The sequence below is a fragment of the Ptychodera flava genome, chromosome 13 (genome assembly GCF_041260155.1).
Source record: "Ptychodera flava strain L36383 chromosome 13, AS_Pfla_20210202, whole genome shotgun sequence".
In the NCBI taxonomy this organism is placed as follows: Eukaryota; Metazoa; Hemichordata; class Enteropneusta; family Ptychoderidae; genus Ptychodera; species Ptychodera flava.
The window spans coordinates 979481-1004058 of NC_091940.1; the positions used below are offsets into that span (position 1 = coordinate 979481).

At 36.1% G+C, this 24578-nt stretch overlaps 1 protein-coding gene across 3 annotated transcripts in view; it reads left to right on the forward strand.

Moving 5' to 3' along the window:
• The window catches only part of LOC139148631 (N-acetylglucosamine-1-phosphodiester alpha-N-acetylglucosaminidase-like), a 149318-nt gene that overhangs the window by 108458 nt on the left and 16282 nt on the right, over positions 1-24578 (forward strand). For 2 of the 3 annotated variants that reach the window (XM_070720116.1, XM_070720118.1), the window contains 3 exons: positions 9120-9248; positions 18030-18235; positions 20784-20957. In XM_070720116.1, coding sequence (XP_070576217.1) covers positions 9120-9248; positions 18030-18235; positions 20784-20957 — 509 coding nt within the window. The remainder of the gene's footprint in view (positions 1-9119; positions 9249-18029; positions 18236-20783; positions 20958-24578) is intronic. The other variant, XM_070720117.1, reaches the window with a different exon arrangement.

Consider the following 24578-nt stretch of genomic DNA (forward strand, 5'->3'; position numbering starts at 1 on the left):
GATCAAAATTTGACTTACATTGTGTGTAATTCTTGTACTGTATAAACCCTATCAATTCACCCAGAAAAAAATAATTAATATGATTTTAAATAATTGAATTAATTAGGAAATCATCAAAGTCAAAATAATTTTAGTGTAGATTTATCAGAAAGTTCAACTTTTTTGACAGTTCATAGTGAAATGCTTACCATCTTGAAGGATTAAAACATGTAAAGGCAACTTTCCTGAATCCCAACTTTGACATATTCTGAACCGTCATTTATTGTGCCCTGTATGTTATCTAAGAGAAATTGCTCAAAATAGTTTGTCATGATAGGGTGGTCAAATAAATAGAGATAGAGAAAGTTCTAATTTCCATTTATGGTTGGCTTGGTAAGGATAAAATAAAATTACTTTTTGAGGAAAAAAATAGAGTGGTCAATTAAAAGATTGGTCAAAGTGATAGGGTTTTTATGGTAAAGCTGGGCTGTAAGATTCCTCATGTGCTATTTATAGCAATTATGCAATCTGTGTAAACAGTGCAATGAAAGTGTTACATGATGCTTTTGATGACCTTGAACTTCTCAAGTTTCAAACATTTGTCTCTTCAGTGTGCTTTCTCTGAGTACGTACAGTCTCAACTTATTCAACAGAACTTACTTACAATGTTAATTTGAAAGTTAAAATGTGCTTGGTTAATAGGATGAAAATACTGATAAAAAGATAACCAGCTTAAGATTCTTTATAACCTGACAGATATGCTGTTTTTTTATGACGAAAATCTTGACGTATGCAAGTCTTATTTACTTTAATTAGAATGTAATTAACTCTCGTTTATTAGCTACTATAGTCTAATATAGTCTATAGAAGCTATTGGGATTGGTATCTGTCCGGCGTGCACTGTCAGTATGTATGTATGTATGTATGTATGTATGTATGTATGTACCGTACTCGTCCGAGTATAAGCCCCCGGTTCGGCAACACTAAACAGCGGTAAAACTAGGGGAGGGGCTTATACTCGAGCAACCCCATGTTATCTGCTGTGGACGCTTAATTTATGCTAATTTTATGCACGATTTTTTTCAACACCACTCGATCATTCTATCGCTTTCAAAATCGACTTACACATCCAAGGAAATTGATTTTACAATCTCTGAATACAGAAGTGACATTTTGGTGAAATTTCAGCGTCGAAAAAAAACCCAAACTTGAAACAAAGACGTCATGTATGCTGCTGATCAACAGTAATGTGAACAGGCATGCATTGCCTACACAGAACGGCACCTCAATATTCCGGTATCAAACTGTCTACATCTTGTGAAAACAACAACACTAAGCAGTGAAAATTGTAATAGTCACCAGGAAAAGTCTTCACAAATGAAAGGATAATTGCTTCAAACAAAAGAAACGGCTTGTTTAGAGAATGAAAACATCGTGGCCGTGAATGAAAATAAACAATGGCTGACGTGAGTGAGACTATTCTATTTAGGAGACGGGGTGAACAGGGTCAAAGAATCAAGATAGTAGTGGGAAAACGTGTCATTTTCCTTACGATGCTGTCAAGGAAACTCCAGTTTCCCATTGTTTTAACATCTTTTAATAGTTTCTTTATTATCTAAAAGTAATTTTACCAAGTTAAATGACTAAATATACTCTCCTAACCTTTCTGTATTTGAGTTACACTAGGGTAGGGGCTTATACACGGATGTAATGCATTTTCTAAAATCCTCTGAAATCAGTAGGGGGCTTATACACGAGCAGGGGCTTATACTCGGACGAGTACGGTAATTTACCGGTATGTCCGTTTGTGAGGCGTCTGTCCACTTAAATATCTTGAGAACTGCAGTACATACTGATTTTATATTTTTTGTGTGGATAAAATATATGATTTTGAGAAATTCTTTCTATTAATTTTTGATATTGTTGAAAATATGCAAATTAGCACCAAAAAAGGCGTTTTTGGTAAAAATTCTTCTTCTCTATAACCACTGATCAGACAGCTTTGTTATTTGGTATACAGGTCCCTAGGGATAACCCAACTTAGATTTGTTCAAATTGTGATGAAATATGCAAATCTGTATTTTTACAGAATTTTTTTCTCCATTTTGGGTCAGGCCATCCTGAAATGAGCTATCAAAGATATCCACCTTCTTCATCAATACATGTGTCACAAAAGGTTATTCTCTACATAACACAGCAGAGCTCTGTCAACTGTTGAGTCGCTTGTTTTTTCAAAACCGCTGGTCAGACAGCTTTAATATATGGTTTACAGGTCCCTAGGATGACCTTAGTGAGATAATTTCATACAGTCAGGAAATACTTAATTTTGTATCCATGTCTATAGTAGCTTCAGGGACTTTGGCCCTATGTTTATAGTATTTTATACAAAGGCACAGACTTATTCAACTTGCAACTTAAAACTGATAGTTATTTTGTAGCTCATTCTTTACTATTTTTCATAGTTGTCAGTAGCCGGTATCAGACACTTCGTGTTCGTGTCGGCTACATGGACGATCTGCCTCTGAGTTGATGATTGTATGTTGAAATTTCTCCATGTATCTGGTGTATGGGCAAAGTGTAAACATTGGTTGCATGTTATGTATTTCAGTCTATGTCAAATATTGTAAATGAAAAATCAAGAACAGTTTACTGTGTGCTTGTAAAAGATAACATATTTGTCAATACATAAACTGCCTTGCAGATTGATTGTCTTAAAGATTATCACAGAAGAAGGAAAGGAAAAGAAACTAATCAAATTGCTGTAACATATTCACTCTCAGTGCCTGTAGGCCTATACTTAACTATTTTATCATTAAATTCAGCTGTTTGTTATATCTTTATCACTCTCCATGGGCCAAGGCACACTTTGGGTCAATGCCATCACTCTGTGCCAGTCTGTGTATGTCAGTCTGTCTGTATATGTATGTCCATGTTTCATACAATTGTTGACTTGTTTTGATAACTATATGGGAGCGAACAGTGATGTTGTCACTATTTTTATATATACAATTTCCTTTGGTTTAATGGAAACAGTAATCTGTCCTTCAATTTTATACTGTTCTTTTACATTTTGGGTAGAGTTACCCAAACAATGAAACTTTGTGGTCAATTATCATGTCACCATTGAAAAGCTGATATTGATCTTCACAAATATGTCTTGACACCTCATATTCTATCGTTTCACATGAAATCAGGTTGAGCAGAAGACCCACCACTACTCAATGCCATTTCTAAGCACTTTTACAAGGCCAGGCCCACAGACTATAATGAATTTTTGTTTTTAGAGTGAATGTTCAGAAGCACTGCCTCAAACTTTATGAAATGTGGTACCAGTGATAATCTGTTAGTGTTATGATAGGATGCAGAAATGTTACATCCTGTCGATTAATTAATAAAATTGACTCATTTATTGACCTTTTGTAATTAGGATGGTGGCCTACATTGATTTTATGTTTTCACCACCATGGAACTCATTCTTGGCCATTAAGCCCCATCTGTATCGCAGTATATTTAGTCCCCATGGACACCATCCGGGGGGACTTATAGGTTTGGTCGTGTCCGTGCGTGCGTGCGTCCATGTGTGCGTGCGTCCGTCCGTCCATCCATTCACGCAGATATCTCAGACATGCCCTGGTCAATTTCTCTCAAACTTTGCACAAGGATAGTACCCTACCCCATACAGATGCACGTCGATTTGTTTCACAATGCGATCAAATATGGGCGTGTTAGAGGACTTTTTAGTTTACACCACCATAGACTACCATGTATAAGTCAGCTGTCCATAGAATCCCATGTATGAGGCCAAGTAAAATAAAAATTTAGTTTCTCATCTTATTCATATTGCAAAAACAATTCAGTGACACAGTTTTTAGTCCCCACGGATGAAGTCCAGGGGCCTTATAGATTGGGTAATGTCCCTCCATTCACGCAGATATCTCAGATATTTTGACAAAATGTCACGTGACCTCAGTGACCTTTGACCTCAAATATACATATTTGTCCATAACTCAGTAACCACAAGTGCTACACCCTCTATATATGGTATGATGGGACACCTTATGACGCCACATATTGTACCTCATTAATTATGTGCATATCTAATTTTGAGCGAGCCAATAGAGCTAGAGGTCTGATTTTTGGTATAAAGGGATGACTTAGCAATTCAATTATTTTGACAAAATATGACGTGACCTCAGTGACCTTTGACCTCAAATATACCTATTTGTCCATAACTCAGTAACCACAAGTGCTACACCCTTCATATATGGTATGATGGGACACCTCATGACGCCACATATTGTACCTCATTAATTATGCACACACCTAATTGTGAGCGAGCCAATAGAGCTAGAGGTCTGATTTTTGGTATATAGGGATAACTTAGCAAAGCAATTTTTTTTGACAAAATGTCACGTGACCTCAATGACCTTTGACCTCAAATATACATATTTGTCCATAACTCGGTAACCAAAAGTGCTACACCCTTCAAATATGATATGATGGGACACCTCATGACGCCACATATTGTACCTCATTAATTATATGCATATCTAATTTTGAGAAAGCCAATAGAGCTAGAGGTCTGATTTTTGGTATATAGGGATGACTTAGCAATACAATTTTTTCGACCAAATGTCACGTGACCTCAGTGACCTTTGATCTCAAATATACATATTTGTCCATAACTAGTAACCACGAGTGCTACACCCTTCATATATGGTATGATGGGACACCTTATGATGCCACATATTGTACCTCATTAATTATGTGCATATCTAATGTTGAGCGAGCCAATAGAGCTAGAGGTCTGATTTTTGGTATATAGGGATAACTTAGCAATACAATTTTTTTTACAAAATGTGACGTGACCTCAGTGACCTTTGACCTCAAATATACATACTTGTCCATAACTCAGTAACCACAAGTGCTACACCCTTCATATATGGTATGATGGGACACCTTTTGACACCACATATTGTACCTCATTAATTATGCACACACCTAATTTTGAGCGAGCCAATAGAGCTAGAGGTCTAATTTTTGGTATATAGGGATAACTTAGCAATACAATTTTTTTGACAAAATGTCACGTGACCTCAATGACCTTTGACCTCAAATATACATATTTGTCCATAACTCAGTAATCACAAGTGGTACACCCTTCATATTTGGTATGATGGAAGACCTTATGACACCACATACTGTACCTCATTAATTATGCACATATCTAATTCTGAACAAGCAAATAGAGCTAGATTTCTGATTTTTGGTATATAGGGATAAATATAGGATAAAAATTTTTTGTGTCATGTCATGTCATGTGACCTCCATTTTACCTAAAATATACGTTTATGTCAATAAATAAGTAACCACAAGTGCTATGTCCTTTATATTTAGTAGGATGAAAGACCTTATGACAACACTCGCTTTTCTTCATTAATTATGCACATATCTAATTCTGGGCAAGCGAATAGAGCTGGAGGTCTGATTTTTGGCATAAAGGGATTAATTAGCAATACAATTTTTTCTTTCAGAATGTCATGTGACCTCGATGACCTTTGAACTTGATTATACATATATATGCATAACTCAGTAACCACAAGTTCTATACCCTCCAATTTTTATAGGATATTAGACCTTAAAATGTCACATCTTGTACCTTATGTATATCTTGGCTGGCCAATACAGCTAGAGGTCTGATCTTTTTTCCCGATTTAGAACCATAATGTAGACATACCTCATGTGTTTCAAATTGGGAACAACGACATAGACCTATGTGCCCATAGATCTCAACATATACACTCCAGTGATACTTCTTAATGACCACATTTCCCTGCCCCATCAAGACTAATACTCCTTTACAAGTGGGGACTATGTCATTGTCAATGACTTGTAAATCACAGACCTAATTAATGAAGAGGACTCCATCCTCTCCGAGGACTTGTAATTTAAGTACCTATTAACAAGTGGGAACTGTGTCATCAACGATGACTTGTTGCTGTTATGTCATAACAGTATATTGAAATTCAGGGGGTAAGCCCAATTCACATGCCACGTGTAGTGCGCCGCGTGCCGCGTGCCAGGGACTCGTGAGAAATTATAGGGAGGAGGGAGGGCCTAATTAAAAAGAGAATACGGAATCTAGGAATTGCGTTAGTTTATACATGCCCAGAGTATATTCAGGCAACATCACAATACCCATCTCAACACTACCTTTGTTTCGCCAAACTTACATAAGTCGGGGATTGACATTAATTAGATGGAATAAAGTCTTTAGAATTTGACCAATTTCGACACCTCTACATACAGAGAGGCCGACTTTGTCTCAGAGCTGAGTTGTCGCAGAGCAGAGAAGTTTGCCAACGGCCGTGTTCTCATTGTATTCAAACTTTTTGGCATGTAAAGACTGGTTCAATAGTGCATTTTGTCGCAAAACCTTGCCATCTTTGTGACAAACTGATGGTGAATCACAGTGATATTTGGGAAAGGGTGTCAGTCGTTGTGTGAAATACTATTGGCTGATAATTTTAGTTTTTCTCTATTTTCCCGCCTTTGGCGCAATGTTGCGAGTTGCGTCACAAAACGCTGCATATTCTGTAGAATACTGCAAACCATCAGCATGGTTTTGAAGCCATGGATTTTCTGTCACAAGCACTAATCTTACCAGCCATGCTAAAATTTAGAACACAAAATAGTCTTCTTGAGACAAAAATAGAGTAGAAATATTTCCGGTCTCACAAACCAGAGATAATGAAAATCGTATTCCATAACGTGGAATAGACTGAAAGGGAAGAGAGCAGCATTCATGTAGAAAGACCGCTTGGTGTTGTTATCAACATTCCGCTGTATCAGGTATGTAAGGGTGCCAGAAATCGACAAGTGCAGGGCCAAAGTGAGGGCTAGCACAATCAAAGTGCGAGCAAATGTGAGGGCTTGAAGTGAGGGCTCTCACAATCGAAGTGCGAGCATATTTGAGGGTTGAGACTTGCGAAAATCAGTACTAAATTCACCTTGATCGAATGAAGACTTACTTGTGATCAAAGTCACTTCTAAAAGCGCAATACGATCTCCACTGAAGTGTAAACGGCGCAGCCCTGTATATGAGCATGCATGGAGCTACAGCATCGATCAAAGCTTCACGATCTGAGAAAATAAGAAGCATACTGTGTAAGTACAAACGTAAAGAAGAACTTGTCATTTGCTGTTGTCTGATTTCTTGGAGTTTATCCTCAAAAAATCAATCATAGAGAACCAGACAAGTCTCCAAAAGCACATTTTCCCATGATCTTACTTTATCTGGTGAATAAGCCACTCTAAAATTTCTTCAAAAAAGTTTCCTGTTTCTTTGAAAATTCTCAGGCAAAAACTCCGCATACGACGCCATGTCGGATAAACAGTATCAGATTCACGTGCCCAGGTCGTGAACTGGTTTGACTGAAGTCACATTTATCAGTCGCGCTATAGTCGTACAATGGTACCAGAAGAAGTATCGCTTGCTTGAGTTGCATGTATTAATAATAAAAAGGAAATCTGTGATATTTGAAATGCAATGACAAAAAACACGAAAAGGTTAACGAAAAAGACGGAAGTGATGTAATGGGTCATGATCTGTACGAAGGTCATTGTGTACACTCCTTCCGCGCTCAGCCGTTCGTTCAACGGTTCACAGAGCTATGCCGCGCCGCGACTGTGTTCTGGAGATAGTAAGTTTTCATTAAACGTTGAAAACGACTTTGACTCTCATTTTTCATATGCCTGAGCCCGAATTTGATCAGTTCAAGGCGCCCCTCACTTCAAGCCCTCACATTTGCTTGCACTTTGATTGTGCTAGCCCTCACTTTGGCCCCGCACTTGTCGATTTCCAGCACCCTTACATACCTCCCTGTATTTACCGTGATAACTGAAGTTTAATGATACGCACTCTATCTTTGTTTACTTAATCCAGTTTGAATTGCAACAACAGTATTCCCCGAGATCTGATATGCAGCATGTCTGGAGTGGGATAATTCTCTTTGTTCTATGGGAATGTCCATATGACATTTCTAATTTTAACGGCTTTTTATTGCAACATGTGCTGATTTCTGCCCCTTAAAGAGTAGTATCGCCGTATGCATTGGAACGCCACTGCACTGAAAATCGGCTGAGGCAGAGTCCTGATCCTGCAAAAATGCATCAAATTGAGAGGCTTTTATCACCGTTTTGCAATAGTGGGCCCTTCAGTCACATGTACGTTTGTGGTGGAGGGACCGTGGTTCCAGCCTGAAATTCGTTGAACAAGACAGGAAAGTCTCTGGTTAGAGTCACAGTGGTTAACTGGAAATGCATTTGTTTACGCATGGAGGTATAAAGTGAGAGTCGTCTTTTGCCCGTGATTAGGACACCAAGACTGGCCAAGACTGTATCGTGTTTCGAAAATCAATGTTGACCTGGCCTGACATAAGTATGCCTATCACGTTCATGGTAGGCCTACCCGCAGCCTATGTATTGTGGTGGGACTGTTGTTTGCTTGCACGCGTGCAAAATACAGCGTTTTGGTAACATTTTGATTGATACAAGTTGGCAGGATGGTGGACTTGTCCACAAAATAAACCTATTTGCAACGTTTTGATTGATACCTGTCAATAGGCTTACGCCCATACCAGTCACAGTTCGATAGACACCATAGGACCTAGATATTTGCAATATAGCAACCTTAACATATGGTCTACAAACTCAATGTACAGAATTTTGATTGATCAATTTTTAATGTCACAAATTTACGTGCAGTGTGATTTTGAAAAATACTGGCCCTCCCTCCCTATAATTTCTCTCGAGTCCCTTTCTGCATATGCACAGAATTCGCTGGTCATTTGCTGGTCCCCAGTTCATACATTTTGAAGGCGGCGTTGAAGCCCGAATGTTGATTTATTCATAAAAATAAATCAATGAATTAAATTGGAGTGAAAATGCACCTACTTCTGGTTCGCGCCAAGCGTCGCGTGGCACGTGAATTTAGGCTTACCCAAATTAAGGCATGGAATGTCAGAAAAGGATTTTTGCTCTTGCCGAAATCTTGTCTTTGCGCCAATCTTGGTATATTGCGAATATACCAAGGTTCTTTTTGCGTTTGCATTTAAATAGTGTAAATGTTCCATTAACAGGGCAAATCTACCTGAATTGGCGAACTTCCTACTCAAACTTGGAATTATAAATGCAATAAATTTGGATGGAGGTGGTTCAGCAACTTATGTTATCAATGGCACAACAGTCAACTACCCTACGGACATGTGGTATGTATATATTGTCTGCCAGACATTATAATGAATAATGATACAGAAAATCAAAACCTCATTTCTATTGTTACAAATTTACAGCATTTGTTGTAGCCCATGCCAAGGGCACACTGGGAAGCTAATGACTTATTGTTTGTATAAGTCGTTATGACTATTGCAAAATCAGTCTGTCCATCTGAAGACAAAGTTTTTGGCATTCATATTCAAATACTACCTGACCTTTTGTGACATAATATAACATTAAGGTGGTTGGAAAGGCTATTTTTGCACCAATTTTTTTCTCAGAGTTAATGTCAAGTTTCAAGTGTTAGAATCAAGATATTTAGTTCAAATTTTCAGGATAACTCCCTTAGTTAATGCTTTCTCCAAAGAATATGAAAATTGTATATTTGCAGCCATGCTTTTGGAATATGACACCAGTAAATATTAAAATTTAATTTTTCATATTTTTTTTACATATTTGAATTTAATGATAATTGGATAGTATTAATATTACCAAATTAGTTATAAATATGTTGACACTATCAATTGTAAGATTTGTACAGCAGGATTTGTAAATAAAATTTGTTTTTATGATTTTACATGGGTTTACATATCAAAAAATTATTAAAAATTCTTTCAAATTTCAAAATGTGATTTTTCAAAAAGTACTTCAAATACAGGAAAATTGTGCCATACAAATCTTATCTGTAACCTTGTTAATAGGCTGTAAAAATTCCATGTCCATATCTTATTTCAAAGGTTGGATTAAATTGGTATACAATTATGTAGGAAAACTGTTATTCTGTCAAAAATGTTGAAAACAAGCCATATTCGCACCCCTCTTTTGAAGTAACAGAGCAGTTTCTTTGGTTAATCTCACTTTTGACACCTCTTTGACACTCAAAGAATCTGAAAATGCATTTACGATAGCAGTCACTCACTCTGAATGCCAGCACGGCCTTGTCAAACTTTCCTGAAAAACAGCAAATAATGACTTTCCCTTTTCAAACATTTTATTAAAAGCTAGGGGACCTCTACCATAGTTAATACACTAAGGACTCCCCAACTTCTTCTTATTTGGTCAGTTTTTCAGAAGTTTCAACAGGCTATAACTCTGCAATGCCTTTGTGCCCAAATGTCTAGTTTTTTTTATTCCTCAGAGAATGTTGACTACTTTTATATTTTAATAGTTTTATTGAAGTTTATAACTGAAGCTCTAGCCTTTCCAACCACCTTATCTGGTCGATTAAACCCATTGTTTGCGTTCCCAGGATCCGGGAGTGGCAATGAATAATGAATGCAAATCGATGTTGATATCGTGTAGCAGCCAGTATCAGCTTAGATTATAAAGAACCCACTTTTGCAGGAAATCCTAATCCAGATAGTTTTATTAACATAATGACCGTAGGTCATTATCATGGTATTTTGATGGGGTTGGGTTGAGTTGATGTTGGACAGTGAAAATTTTGTTCAAGGTTCTAATTTATTAAAATGGTGCCAAACAGATCAGCGGTAAGATAGATATGGGAAATTGTTGAACCCTGTTTTAGCTCATGTGTTCACACATGTGAGCTAATGTTATAGAGATGTCTATCGCTGTCTCTCCGTGTCTGTCTGTCTGTCTGTCTGTTTGGCTGTCTGTTTACATGATAACTCAAAAACACCTGAACAGATACAGGTACTAGGTCAGATTTGGTAGACAGGTACCATATGCTACTTGTAAGAGCTGATTAGATTTTGGTGAGTGTGGCTTGCATATTAATGAAGTTATGCAATATCTTTTTCGTATAATGGTTTCCCTGTTGAGACAGTAATGACAGTGTCAACATATATCAAGAAATACTGCACAAAATTTCATGAAATTTTTTACAGCTGACAACAATCTCAGAACATTATGATGGTACTGTGAGTGTCATGTCAATTATCTACTCATTTGCATATTTAATAAACTTTTGTATGTAGTGACATAACTCTGAAATGCCTGCACCAAATTTGATGATACGTGCAACAAATATTGATCTGATATATACCTAATTGTACTGTGAAGCATTGGGCAGTGTCAAGTTTAGAAATAGCTCATTTGCATATTTTATGAAGTTTTGTAATTAGTCATATAACTCTGAAATCACTTCACCAAATTTGATGAAATCTGCTGCAGATATCGATCCGACAGATATCTGACTGTGATATAGTGCAACTAGTAGCGTGACGTTAATTAAAGGTTTATTTGCATATTTAATGAACTTTGTAATTAGGTATATAACTCTGAAATATTGATCTGATAAATTGGCCTATGAAACATTCAGCAGTGTTAAGTTAATGAAGGGTTCATTTGCATATTTAATAAACTTTGTAATTAGTGATACTACAAAAAAATTGCAGCATTAAATTTAATGAAACGTGATACAGATTTTGATCTGGTAGATATTATACTGAGAAGCATTGAGCAGTGTCAAGTTAATAAATAGGTAATTTACATATTTTATGAAGTTTTGTTATTAGTCAAATAATTCCGAAATTAAATGCATGGAATATTATAAAATCTGCTGCAGATACTGACCCAATAGATATCTGACTGTGTTATCAACTTTGTAATTAGTGATATTACTCTAAAATTGTAGCATTAAATGTAATGAAACATGCTACAAATAATGAAATGTGCTACAAATGTTGATCTGATACATATCTAATTGTCCCATAAAACATTGAGCAGAGTCACATTAAGAAACAGCTTATTTGCATATTAAATCATTTCTTTGTAATAAGTGATTTAACTCTAAGAGTACTGTGCAAAAGTTGAATAAACCTGCTACATATAGTGATATAACAGATATCTTATTATTCTATGAAGCTACTACTATTTATGAAACTGTTGTAAAACACGTGAGCACATTCAGTTCACATCTGGTTTAACTAATTGATTTTAGGGGCCTTCCATATATGTTTTTTATGAAGGGACACCAATTCTGCATTTTGGACTGTTTTATGAGTTTTGGAACAGAAATGTTTGTAAACTAAGATGAATGCTAGAAACATGGAGGATGCACTGAATGGAAGTATCATAGATTTTCACGCTCTTTTGGGCAACAAAAGTGACAAAAAACAACAAATTTCATGTTTAAATTTCTCTCATTTGTGTATGACCCTGAGAATTTATAACATGACTAACTACTTGACCTATTTACACGCGCATTGATTTAAAGACCAGATCATTCTACGTATATGATATAGTGGCAGAGATTTGTAATGTTGTTCAAACATGGTTTATTAGTTCCAGAGACCAGCTCTAGAACTGTTAGTTTTTGCTCACTTTCCTTCTTTCTTTCTTTCTTTCTCTATTTCCGGTATTACTACCATAGAACATGCTATACACAAATTTTACCTTCATTACCCAGAATGCACTGGGACACGCTTATGACATTATCGCTCACCTCGGACGGGTTTCACAGGCATTTCTTGTTTGTTTATTTATTTATTTTTTATTTTACATTGCACAACTATCATATTGCGTTCAGCTATTAATAATTCTAGCTTTCGTTTGCTTTGTTTTTTGTTGCTTTTTGATTTTTATTTTTCTCTAAATACTTGCCGTACGTGGCTATACAGTTGCGTCATGCGCCTTCCATATGGTTTAGACTGGTATTGGCGGACATGTTGAATTTATGCTTTGCGATGATTCAAGCACAACGACGCGACCGTGCGTCATCATTCAAGAGCTTAGATATTGTGACGTTTCGGAGAGCGATCACATTTTGAAGATGGGTTTTATAACTTTATTAGTTAGTTAGTTAGTTAGTTTATTATAGTGACATGAGGTCAAAATTACATATTCTTTACAAAAAGAGTAGCAATGTGAAAGGAAACCTCCCAGCCCAATGGACTTATATGTCACTTTGAAAACAAAAACAGAGGAAAAAAAGGTGTACAATACACAATAGCAAAGGTATAAATTACACTAATTGAGCCCATACAAACTTTCTTTTCTTCGAAGAAATGCTTTTTTAATATATTTTGCTGTGTTTCTAACATTATATTGTTGAAATATTAGCTTTAACTTTTCTGTGTCTGAAATATAACGAACTTGAACTTCTGTCAGACATTTCATATAAGTTGACCTTAAATCATCATAAAATGCACAATACAATAGAAAGTGAGTCTCGTTTTCAATAGAATTACTCTGACAAAATTCACAAAGCCTTCTATCTACACTCTCGTGACGAAATCTTCCACTTTCGATTCTAAGAGGCAATACCCGGCACGAATTTGTGCCGTCAACGACCGCTGTCGACGTGACAGATTCAATGTAACAAAGCTTTCTGCTCCATAATGAGATTTAAATAAAATATAGGTACGTAACTTGGCCTTTTGTCTAGCATTTTCTAGCCAATCAGATTCAAAAATTGTCACCAACTTTCTCGTAACCATGGAAATGTCAATGTACTATCGGTTTTCCACATCTAAATTTAAATTTAAAATATCAAAAATCTTACATATCTCATTAGACCAATTATTGTAATCATTTAGGGTAAAGTCCCACAAGGAGACCCTTTTTGTAAGTCTTTGTTCATCCATGGCAAGAAGTCTATTCCAATAACGAACCATATTAACAAGTCTGCGATTTCTACACGAGTTCCAACCAGTATCACCTGTAATTGCATGAGTTGGTGTAAACCTATTACCTCCCAAATAAAATCTAAAGGCACGGTTTTGGACTAAATCACATTTATCATGCTTTCCAAAGTCCCAGACTGATGAACAGTAGTCAAGAACAGGGGTAACGCATGCATGATATGATTTTGTGTAAGATTCAAACCCAAAGTTTTTCAAAACTTTCACTTTTGAATTCAAAGCACCCAGTGCTCTATTGGCAGCTTGAGACAAAGTCGCAGAGGTTTCAGAAAAATCTAAGAATTCATTAAATACAACCCCAAGATATTTATACTTCTGAACATACTCAATTGAGTTAACACCGAGATGAAAATCAAATACACTTCTTATCATGGTTTCTTTCCTAAAATGGTAACTTTTGATTTGCTACAATTAATCAGAAGACGCCATTTGGAGCACCACTTACTGACATGGTCAAGCATTGTTTGCATATCAACTTCATTATCAGAAATTAAAACTATGTCATCTGCATATAACAATATACAGAGATTATACTCATCAATTGAAATACCTTTGTTCAATGATTTAAGCTCAACTGCCAAGTCATTAATGAAGAATGAAAATAAAGAGGGTGACAAATTGTCTCCCTGTCTTACACCCATTTTTGTAGCAAACCAGTCTGTGTACATTTCATTTACCTTGACACATGATAACGTGTCGGAGTACATTGCCTTAATGCTATTATAAATTTTACCGTCAACACCATGGATTAATAATTTATACAGAAGCGCAGATCTATCAACGTAGTCAAAGGCTTTCTTTAAATCTATAAAAGTAGCAAAGGTAGAGAGACCATTTTATAATCTATTTCTGATAATGGAAGTAAGGGAGAAAATGTGATCTTCACACGATCTGTCACTTCGAAATCCGTTCTGTTCATCTACCAAAATATTCTCCTTATCAAAATACTTTACAATTCTATTATTTAATATCGAGCTATATAATTTCGCTATAACTGATTGCAGGCTTATACCCCTATAGTTTAGAGGAAGCCGTGGATCGTCAGTTGTACTTTTGGGAATGGGAACTATAATAGCTTTTCTCCAGTCAGAGGGGATTTTGCCGGAATCGAAACAAATTTGAAAGAGCTTATGTAACACGTTTAGGGATTCTTCATTCTGTAATACTCCATAAGGTATATTGTCAATATTTATTATAAGTTTTGCCGAAGATATTTTTATACATATACGAGGTTTTAACGGGGTTCTCCCAGCCCAAAACAGCGTCGCAGCCTGCAACGCTTTCAATCTCACCCGACGCTATCATTGTTACCCGCGACGCTATTGCTATGAGATTCAGCGGCAAAATGTTCACAATGGCACAGAACTTCAGTACAATCACACGGAAGGAAGACAGATTATTTGAAACTTCTTTGTTTTACAATGTCATTTGGAATAACTTCTCTCAATTTGTATGAATAGTGTCAACAGCAGAACAATTTCACACGTCCCACCCTTGATGGTACCGGCGGCGATTTTATGTAAAGGACATATACAACCATAGCTAAAAGACAGCAAAAGTCAGCGACGATTTCCGCTCTTAATTGACGAAACATTTTCAAATCAAACTGATTACACAATCCCTAGATACAGAAGTGGCAATTTGATGAAATTTCTGTTTGACTCACATCTTGAAATAAAAAGTAAACTTTGAATGAAGACATCATGTATGCTGCTGATCAACAGCGTGGCATGGCATAGCATAGTGAACTGTCTGTCACCGCACCGGCATGCGTTGGCTGCACGTAAAAGCAACTCAACTTTCCAAGATCAAACGGTCAGTATCTTGTGAAAACAGCAACATAGCAATGAAAATTGTTTTAGTCAGTGGTAAAAAGTCTTAACAGATGAAGTATTAATTGCTTTTAATCGAATGAAAATGCATGTTGCCTCGGTTTTCAAGTTCAACGGCCTAGGTCCGATGTCTCCTCTTGTCTGATATACATTTCCATGCGTTGTTGCCCCCGTATGTATCTGTTGCATTTTTACAGTACATATAGGCATTTGTAATCTGTGTACTGTAATTCCCTGGACTGCCTTGCTTTTAGTTGTATTCTGTTGTTACCGCTATCAGCCCTCACTATAGGTACGTGCTTGCATATTAAAATCCCAAGCACTCTTTCATTCTGCACCAATCTTTGTCACATTTTATTTTCTTCCGCTGCTCTCGTCTCTGGAACTTCGCTTTTGCTTGCAAATGCTTTCTAGTTATCTTTGAAATGTGATTTGTCTGTCACTTTAGTTCACTTCACTGATAATTCTTTATTTCGGACAATGAGCATGTCCATATATAAATCATTACAGGATTGGGAGAAAAAAATGATACAAAAATGGTGACATCAAGAAAAATTTTATGGCTAAAAAATTCACTTTTACAGCTCACAGTCACTTTAAATTCTGATATTTTCAGGAGTATTGTCAGCAGTGTTCAAGGACAATTTATGTTCATATCATAAAAACCATTGTCCTGGGAGATCAAATATGATAATTCATATTTAAAATGATAAATTTGATTATGTTGACTATATTTAGAACAAAGAAAAGTAAAATCTAGAAATCATTTGACAATAATGCTCAGTAAAGTAAGAACTGTGATGTATAGTATAAAATCGGTATGTTATGATCCCCTATGCTTTTAGGAATTAAACTATAATAATTCATTATTATTAATGATATAAATTTGATATTGTAGACGATATTATACAATGTTTCATCTAGACAGGGGGATGGGAATTCCCTTCTGTGAACATGTTGGTACCCCCAAGTAATTTGTCAAGGGGGGACCAGACCCCCATGAAATGATGCCCGTCACACCTTAGTGATACAAGTAGAACACATGAACTGGTAAAATCTCCTCTAAATTTTCTGGTAAGGGGGGAATCCCATCCCATTTCGTTTCGTTTTGCCAAATAGTAATAGCCATGTGGGTATTGTTATTTAGAGAAACGAAACAAAGCAAAACAAAACAAAACAAAGACATAAAATGCTGACTAGTAGGCTGTGTTCATTGCACTTCTTGGCAAAATGATTTATGTGATTGAATTCACTTCTAGTAAACAAAAACACTATTGATTTGATTATGAGTCAAAACCTGTGTACAAGTAAATGGCACCCCTATCAGCACATTGTTAAAAATTAGTTACATCATGTAAAAGCAACTTCCAGGGACAAACCCATGACATGTTCTCGACTTTGATGTAACCAAGCATTTGACTTAACTGGTAACATTGTCTTTTATGCATTTTGTTTTCAGCAAATACCTGAATACCATCAAATCAGTAATAAAGTTAGAAAAAAAAACTAAAAATAGTAAGATTAAAACTGAAAAAGTAAGTCCAGCCAGGAGTACTGGTTCACCTCCCTGTTTCATTTCATTTCGTTTTGTTTTGTTTCATTTCATTTCTCAGAATAGCATAAGCCAATCTGAGGATCTGAATCTGAGGATCTGAAAGTCAACTCTACCGATTGTTGGCATCAATTTCAGATTTTCATGGTTGATTATATAGCTAAAATTACAAAAGATACCTATTTATTCTTTGATCCCCTAAAATCTGCCAGAAGACTTCAAAATCAGTCTAATGATGTATTGAAATATAACCCGTTACATACTGAAAAAGCTTTTGAGTAGCAATCTTGGATTTTTATGCAAGTAAAGAGTTGCACATGTCTGGCAATTAAAGAAATGAATTCCTTGACCCTCTTTACTTGGCAAGTGATATCAAAACCACTTTCACAGCAGCACAGAGATATTACCATTTACATGTTTTGGTGGCCTTTTTAGCGGCCGTCTTGAACATTTCAAAATGCCCAAGGGTGCCAGGGTGGCATCTATGCAGACCCTGATTCAGTAGGCTTTGAAGATACAGAAACCACCGAGAACCATTGTTGGGCTTGAGTTATGGGTTTGATCAAAACTCAGGGTTTCAGCACCAGACTATTAGGGATTAGTGCTATTTTTTGTCAGGCCACTGATATGAGCTATCAAATATTTCCACCTTCTTCATCAACATGTGGATCCCAAGTAGTTATTCTCTACATAACACAGCAAAGCTGTATTGGCTGTTAGGTCACTTGTTTATGTTGTTATGCATACGAGCATCATGCAATGATTACTTGGATTTTCTTTCAGTGAGAGAAGTGACATGTTTCGATGTGATAGACCTGTTTCTACGGTCATATGTATCCATGAACCTCAGTGTGAACCACCTGATTGCAGTTTCCATGGAACTTGCATTTTTGGTACATGTAGCTGCTATGACAACTGGACTGGCTCAAAATGTGATGTTTTGCATTGCAGCTCTCATAATTGCAGTGGTAAAGGAAACTGTACTGAAGGTTAGTGATTTGTCTTAAAAACAATCACAAAGTAAAGTATGCATGGTCTCCCTAGTGAACATTTTTAATCTACAGTCCCAATGCATAAATTGGGAGCACTCTGAACACACCTACTAGAGCAGTGTATACACCCCGATGCACTTTGAGTGCACCCAAGAAGATTATGAATTGGCCTCTTCAGGAGGTGCATTTTGGGCTGCAGTGTGCAACCACAAAGGCACCAGCAATATACAGTCCTACAACTTCCCTGAACTGGCCATTTTAGTTGTGTGTAGGATGTGCACCACCTGCAAGGACAGATAACAAACACCTGGTTCATCTCAGTTGCTCCTTAAACTACTAACTTAGTTTGCAACTTAAGGTGTGTTAGTTGCATCAGCTAGTGCACTTTTGATGAAGTATGTGCTTCAAGAAGGTATACGCATGGGCAACTGTTGTGTTATTCCTTGTGATATTTAATTCTTAAATGTACTTATCTTGCTAATCTCTATTACTGCCTTTATTTTCAACTTCTAGCGTGTTTGTTGTGATACCATAAGTCCAAATAAAAAAAATACCGCTGAGAGGCTGAGAACAAATTTTATTTGGGCATACCAAAGTGGGCCTATTGTCACTGGTTTGGGTGTGTTAGTCTGAATATTTGTCTGTATAATGTCTGAATGTGTGTGTGAATGTGTGAATTTTGTGTTTTCTATATCCCTTACTACAATTCACTTATTGATGACATTGCCCCTCGGATAACTAAAGTAACCCAAATCAAGCATCAGGTCCCCAGTACAGTAAAACCTGTTTAAACCAAACCCTAAAGGGACTGAGACAATTTTGCGGTTTGGAGAGGTGTTCGGTGTGTAGAGGTCCTTTTACCATAGAGTTTTATTGGAATGCGACTGGGAAAAGGTTCAGTTTAGACAGGGTTCGGTTCAGACAGGATTCACTGTATACGGAAGTGCTTTTTGAGATTAGAAGGGATCTCCGTCACCTTGAAAGACAACAGCTTTGGGTGACGTACTTGCCGATGGCAAAGTAGCCAAGATATGCAGATGACCTCTACTGCATTGCTTATTCTTTTGAATAGCTCCTAGTCAACTGGAAGCACATACCAAAGACCTTACACTTGAACTGCCTATGCATTTCAGCTACCAAGACCACAGGGTACACTGGCTTGTTGTTTATTTGTGTTTGTTTGTTTGTTTGTTTGTGTGTATGTTTGTGTTTGTTTATTTGTTATTTTTAATAAAATAACAGCGAAAAGCTGTTTTGTTAATATTTGTCAATAAAGAGTAGTTTATTTGTTTATTTGTTTGTTTATTTATTTATTTGTTTGTTTGTTTGTTTGTTTGTTGATACGTATTTCCGATGGTTAGGGTTAGGGTTAGGCTTAAGTTAGGGTTAGGGTTAGGGTTAGGGTTAGGGTTAGGCTTATTCACTCCCTCAATATATAGAGGGAGTGAATAAGCCTAACCCTAACCCTAACCCTAACTTAAGCCTAACCCTAACCCTAACCCTAACTTAAGCCTAACCCTAACCCTAACCATCGGAAATACGTATCAACAAACAAACAAACAAACAAATAAATAAACAAATAAACAAATAAACTGCTCTTTATTGACAAATATTAACAAAACAGCTTTTCGCTGTTATTTTATTAAAAATAACAAATAAACAAACACAAACATACACACAAACAAACAAACACAAATAAACAACAAGCCAGTGTACCCTGTGCCAAGACCACCATATGGGCCACCATTGTGGATCTGGCTCAAAGGCACTATCTCAGTGAGATTCAATGACAATGAATGCCTTAACCTTAGATGTACTCCATAGACCTTTATACCATACAACCTTACATGCCAAGAACTTTTTGAACCAATAAACTTGAAATGTTACAGTGCTTCCTTAGACATTTTAAATGTCATGAAAAGACACACATTTGGGTGAAAAATGTCAGCAGCGGAACTTATCAAATGTAAATTATAAACAAACAAACAATTGTTGATATTTGACAATACCGGTAATACAAATACCACACACCCTTCAACATATTTACACAAAAGCATATAACACAAATCGCGACGAAATTCATGCAATTTGTTACAATAATTTTGATCCATCTACATCAAAAGAAAAATAAGAGGACTGTTCATGTGATAAATATATAATCCCATGGTATTTTTCACTGTTTGACGTCATCATATACGAGTGTTTTTCGCGGCTTGAAGTTGTACAGCTCTGCGAAAAACACTCGTATACGATGATGTCAAACAGAGAAAAATACCATGGGATTATATATAACTATTGTAAACTGGGGTTTCAAATTTTAGACTGATATTATGTGAGGATTTATGTTGTGCATTTTCATGAAAGGTAAAGGCATGAACAGAAGCAAGTATCATACATGCAATATAATAGTCTGTTAAACAGGTGTTATAAAGGAAGTGGCCATGATCCCACCACCCTAGGTGTCAGTATCATGTCAGTCATTGCCACTCTGAAAGTCCACAGCCATTTATTTATACAGCCTTTTTACTCATTTATTTTATGCTAGATGGCTGTGTGTGTGATCCAGGATGGATTGGTTCAGATTGTAAGCAGCAATGTCCGGAAGGAACTTATGGAATCCAATGTCGAGAAAATTGCAAGTGTGAACAAGGAAGATGTAATTTTATGAATGGACATTGTAGTTGTCATCCAGGGTACACTGGACATATATGTGACAGAGGTTAGTGTATTACAATCCTACTTTTGCAATATCATAATATAGTCAATCGTAGTAATACCATCATCAAAATAATGACAGTGGTTGACTTTATTTTGGAATTAATATGGTCCACAGGTCAGCAATGGTCAAAAAGTATTAGTTATATTAGTACACCTGATTAACAATATTGTCAATATCTGATGTTTGAATATTGTAGTCAACAGATGATCAAATTAAGAAATGTCAATTGTCAATTTAACTATTATCATGACTTTATTCAACATTGAAGTAGTAGTAGGAAAGCAATCTTTCTGCATAATTTTCCATAGCTTTTCCTATTTCAAGCCATTCCGGAAAAAAAATCTTCATACTTACATTAACTGGGACAGTCATGACCTACATACAGTGCCTGACGCCTTGGTGTACGTCTCTTCACTCAACATGGAAACCTTTACTTGCTCAATGGCCTTTAATGCATTTGACCTTGCAAACAAAAACCTGTACTGTCATGTTCTAATATCCCAGCTTCAGTGATCATTGTCAAAATGCAGGTCAATCGTGTTTTGACAAAAATTGATAAGGGTCACCTTCTGCAAACAATTGACCATGATCCAGCATTAAAAGCAATATACACACCTGGTCATTTCATGGTTTGATCATGGTCAGCCATTTGTTGTCATTATACAGTCATTTATGGTCACAGGAAGTGGTCAAGCAAATCAATTGGGGATGGTTCATTCATTGTCATCGGTGATCAATTTAATGGTGGTCAATTCATTGTCATTCGTGGTCATTATTGTCAATGGTGGTCAAGTTGTTGTTTTGTGATCATTGGTGGTCTGTTCATTGTCATTTGTGGTCAATAATTGTCTTCGGTGGTAAAGTCATTGCTTGCTAACATGGTGGTCTGAGTTTGTTGTTGTTTGTGGTCAGTCAGGTCAATCGATATAATTGGCAATCAATTCATTGAGTAAGTAGGTGAAATAAAATATGTTGTTCTCTCATAATTGACAAATTCCTGTTCAGGCAACAGTTGGTCATCAATAAAGAAGGCCATGTCATTAAATTCAGTATGCAGGTTTGCCCACCATTGTATGTCTGCTTTCTCATGTTTTGGATTTGCACATCACGTGTTTGCCATGATACAGAGTTTATTAAGTTAATCAAACATCACAAGAAGGTACAGCTGCCATGCAACACTTTGGCCACCCAATTTTTAGCTCCCATATGGTCATACATATATGTGCCAATGGAAGCTATTAGGAACTGGTCAGTTTCTTCGGCCTGGGGGGGGGGGGGGGTGGATTATTTTTTGCTGTTGTCAAAAAGTGGCTGAACCCCCCTATTCCAAATTTTGAAAACAGGGTGACCCCCCCCATTCCAAATTTTGAAAACACGGTGACCCCCCTGCACGCAACATAAATTATATATATATATATATATATATATATATATATATATATATATATATATATATATATATATATATATATATATATATATATATATATATATATATATTATTTTAACAGTCATTCTGTGATTTAATGAAATTAATATTGTTGACATGTCAGATAGGAATTTCAAAGTGTCAATCTTAAAGTTTGAATACAGTTCATTTTGAATGAGATGTGAATGTATTTCACACTTTCTATGCTTAACCAGCTGTCCTGAACTGTTGTACAGAAATGGATGTCAATCATTAATATCAAAGAGGAAAAAGCAGTAAATCAAAAACTTTGATAGGTGTTAAGACTTGCCAGCCATCCAATTAAATCTCCTGAGGAGCCATAGAGAGGCATTTTACCCAAATCTGATGTGTGCAGTGTCTTAGATGACATTTTCTTGTAACATTGAAACCATAAAAGCACAGCTAATAATGACAAGAACTGCCTTTTTTTACTGTTATTTTGGTCATAAAAAAGCATCATTCTACAGAAAACCTGCTTGTTGCTTTCTCATACTGAATTCTCATAGAGAGAACAGAAAAGTATCAGGAATTTTCATATGAAATGCAGATTTCATAACGGTACACTTTCACTTAGCAAACATCAAGATATCTCTGGCATATATCTCTGATTTATTAAAGTATGGCACCTGAAGGGCACGGAGAAAAATATGAAACATCCTGATATCTCTGATTATGTCTTGTATATTAAAGTCATGCACAGGAAGGACATGCTGAGAAATGTTTGATATATTAAAGTAATGCGCTCGAAGAGCACGCTGAAAAATATTGAACATACAGATATCTCTGATATATGTATGCCTGATATGTAAATACGGATTTCTTATCTGTGCTGGTGTACGTCACTCAGGTGGAGATACGAGGCAGTTCAGGTGATAAATGTATATATGCTTTATTTTCAATGCAGGGTCACAGCCCATTGCACAACACAAAAAATACAAAGTCTATAAAAACGTGAGATGGTACATAACTTCAGCTACACTGTAAAACTTATTTTGACACATGCAAGAAAAAAAGTCAAGAAATTGATTTATAAAAACTGGGAGTTCTTCACGTTTCTGAAATGCTTTTAACAAAAACAATGCTAATTGAGAGTTGACATATCTATTTTTTGATGCAAGAAGCTCAACAAGCTTATTGTTATACACATGTAATCTCCATGATGATGGAATATATAAAATTCTAATGTTTTCATAAAAAGGACATATAAAGATAAAGTAGAATTCATTTTCAACAACCGACACGTTTCTAGTATTTTTACAGAATATGCAGATTCTTTGTCAAATTGGTAAATTTCTGTGATGACCATGATGACCATTTCCAATATTTAGTTTATGCGTAGAACAGCAGAAGTTTGCAAGTATTCTCTTACAGTCATGGCTCAAATATAAATACTTTTCTGGCTCAAGCTTAGCATCGTTTTAAAGTCAGAATATAAAATTAACCATGAAGAATTTACAATCTCTGTGTGCCATTCTTGTTTAAAACAATCTTTCACCCTTTGCTCGACAATATTCAAAAATAATGTTACAATGTTTCCAACCTGCTGTTCAAACCAAACATTTCCAAATCTATACTTAAAAAGAAGGCTTTTAACAAAAGTGGCCCAGGTACGTCTACCAGACTCATCTAGTTGTTTTAACATCAAATAACAGGCCTTTGGGCATCTATCATTATCCATTAAAAGTAGTTTCAGCCAATACAAAATGCATTGTTTAAAGTAAAAGCAATACAATGGATGTCTACCGCATTCTCCTAATATAGCTGCAGTATTAAAGAGGCACTCCCATTTGGTAACATTTTTAAAACACATTTTTTTAATGCCAACGGTCGATATTTGACTGCACGCGGATCGCGAGATATCGATAAAAACATGTCATTTCCCAAGCGTATTTTTCACATCCCGAAGTTTTACGATCGTTTCTGATTATGACGCGAAATCCACCGAAGGTTTGTTGTTGTGCTGATTGACGATATTCTAGGGAGTCCATAATAAGTTCGAACGACGCAATTTTACCTCCCACTGCGAAGACTTTGTATACAGGTCAGTTTTTGAAAACTTCTTCTTAGCTTTGTCGTTGTCATTATTCTAAATCAGTTGTATTATATTTTTAACCAATACCACACAAACATAAGTATTTACGTGTTAAATATTAGCCGCCTCCGATGACTAC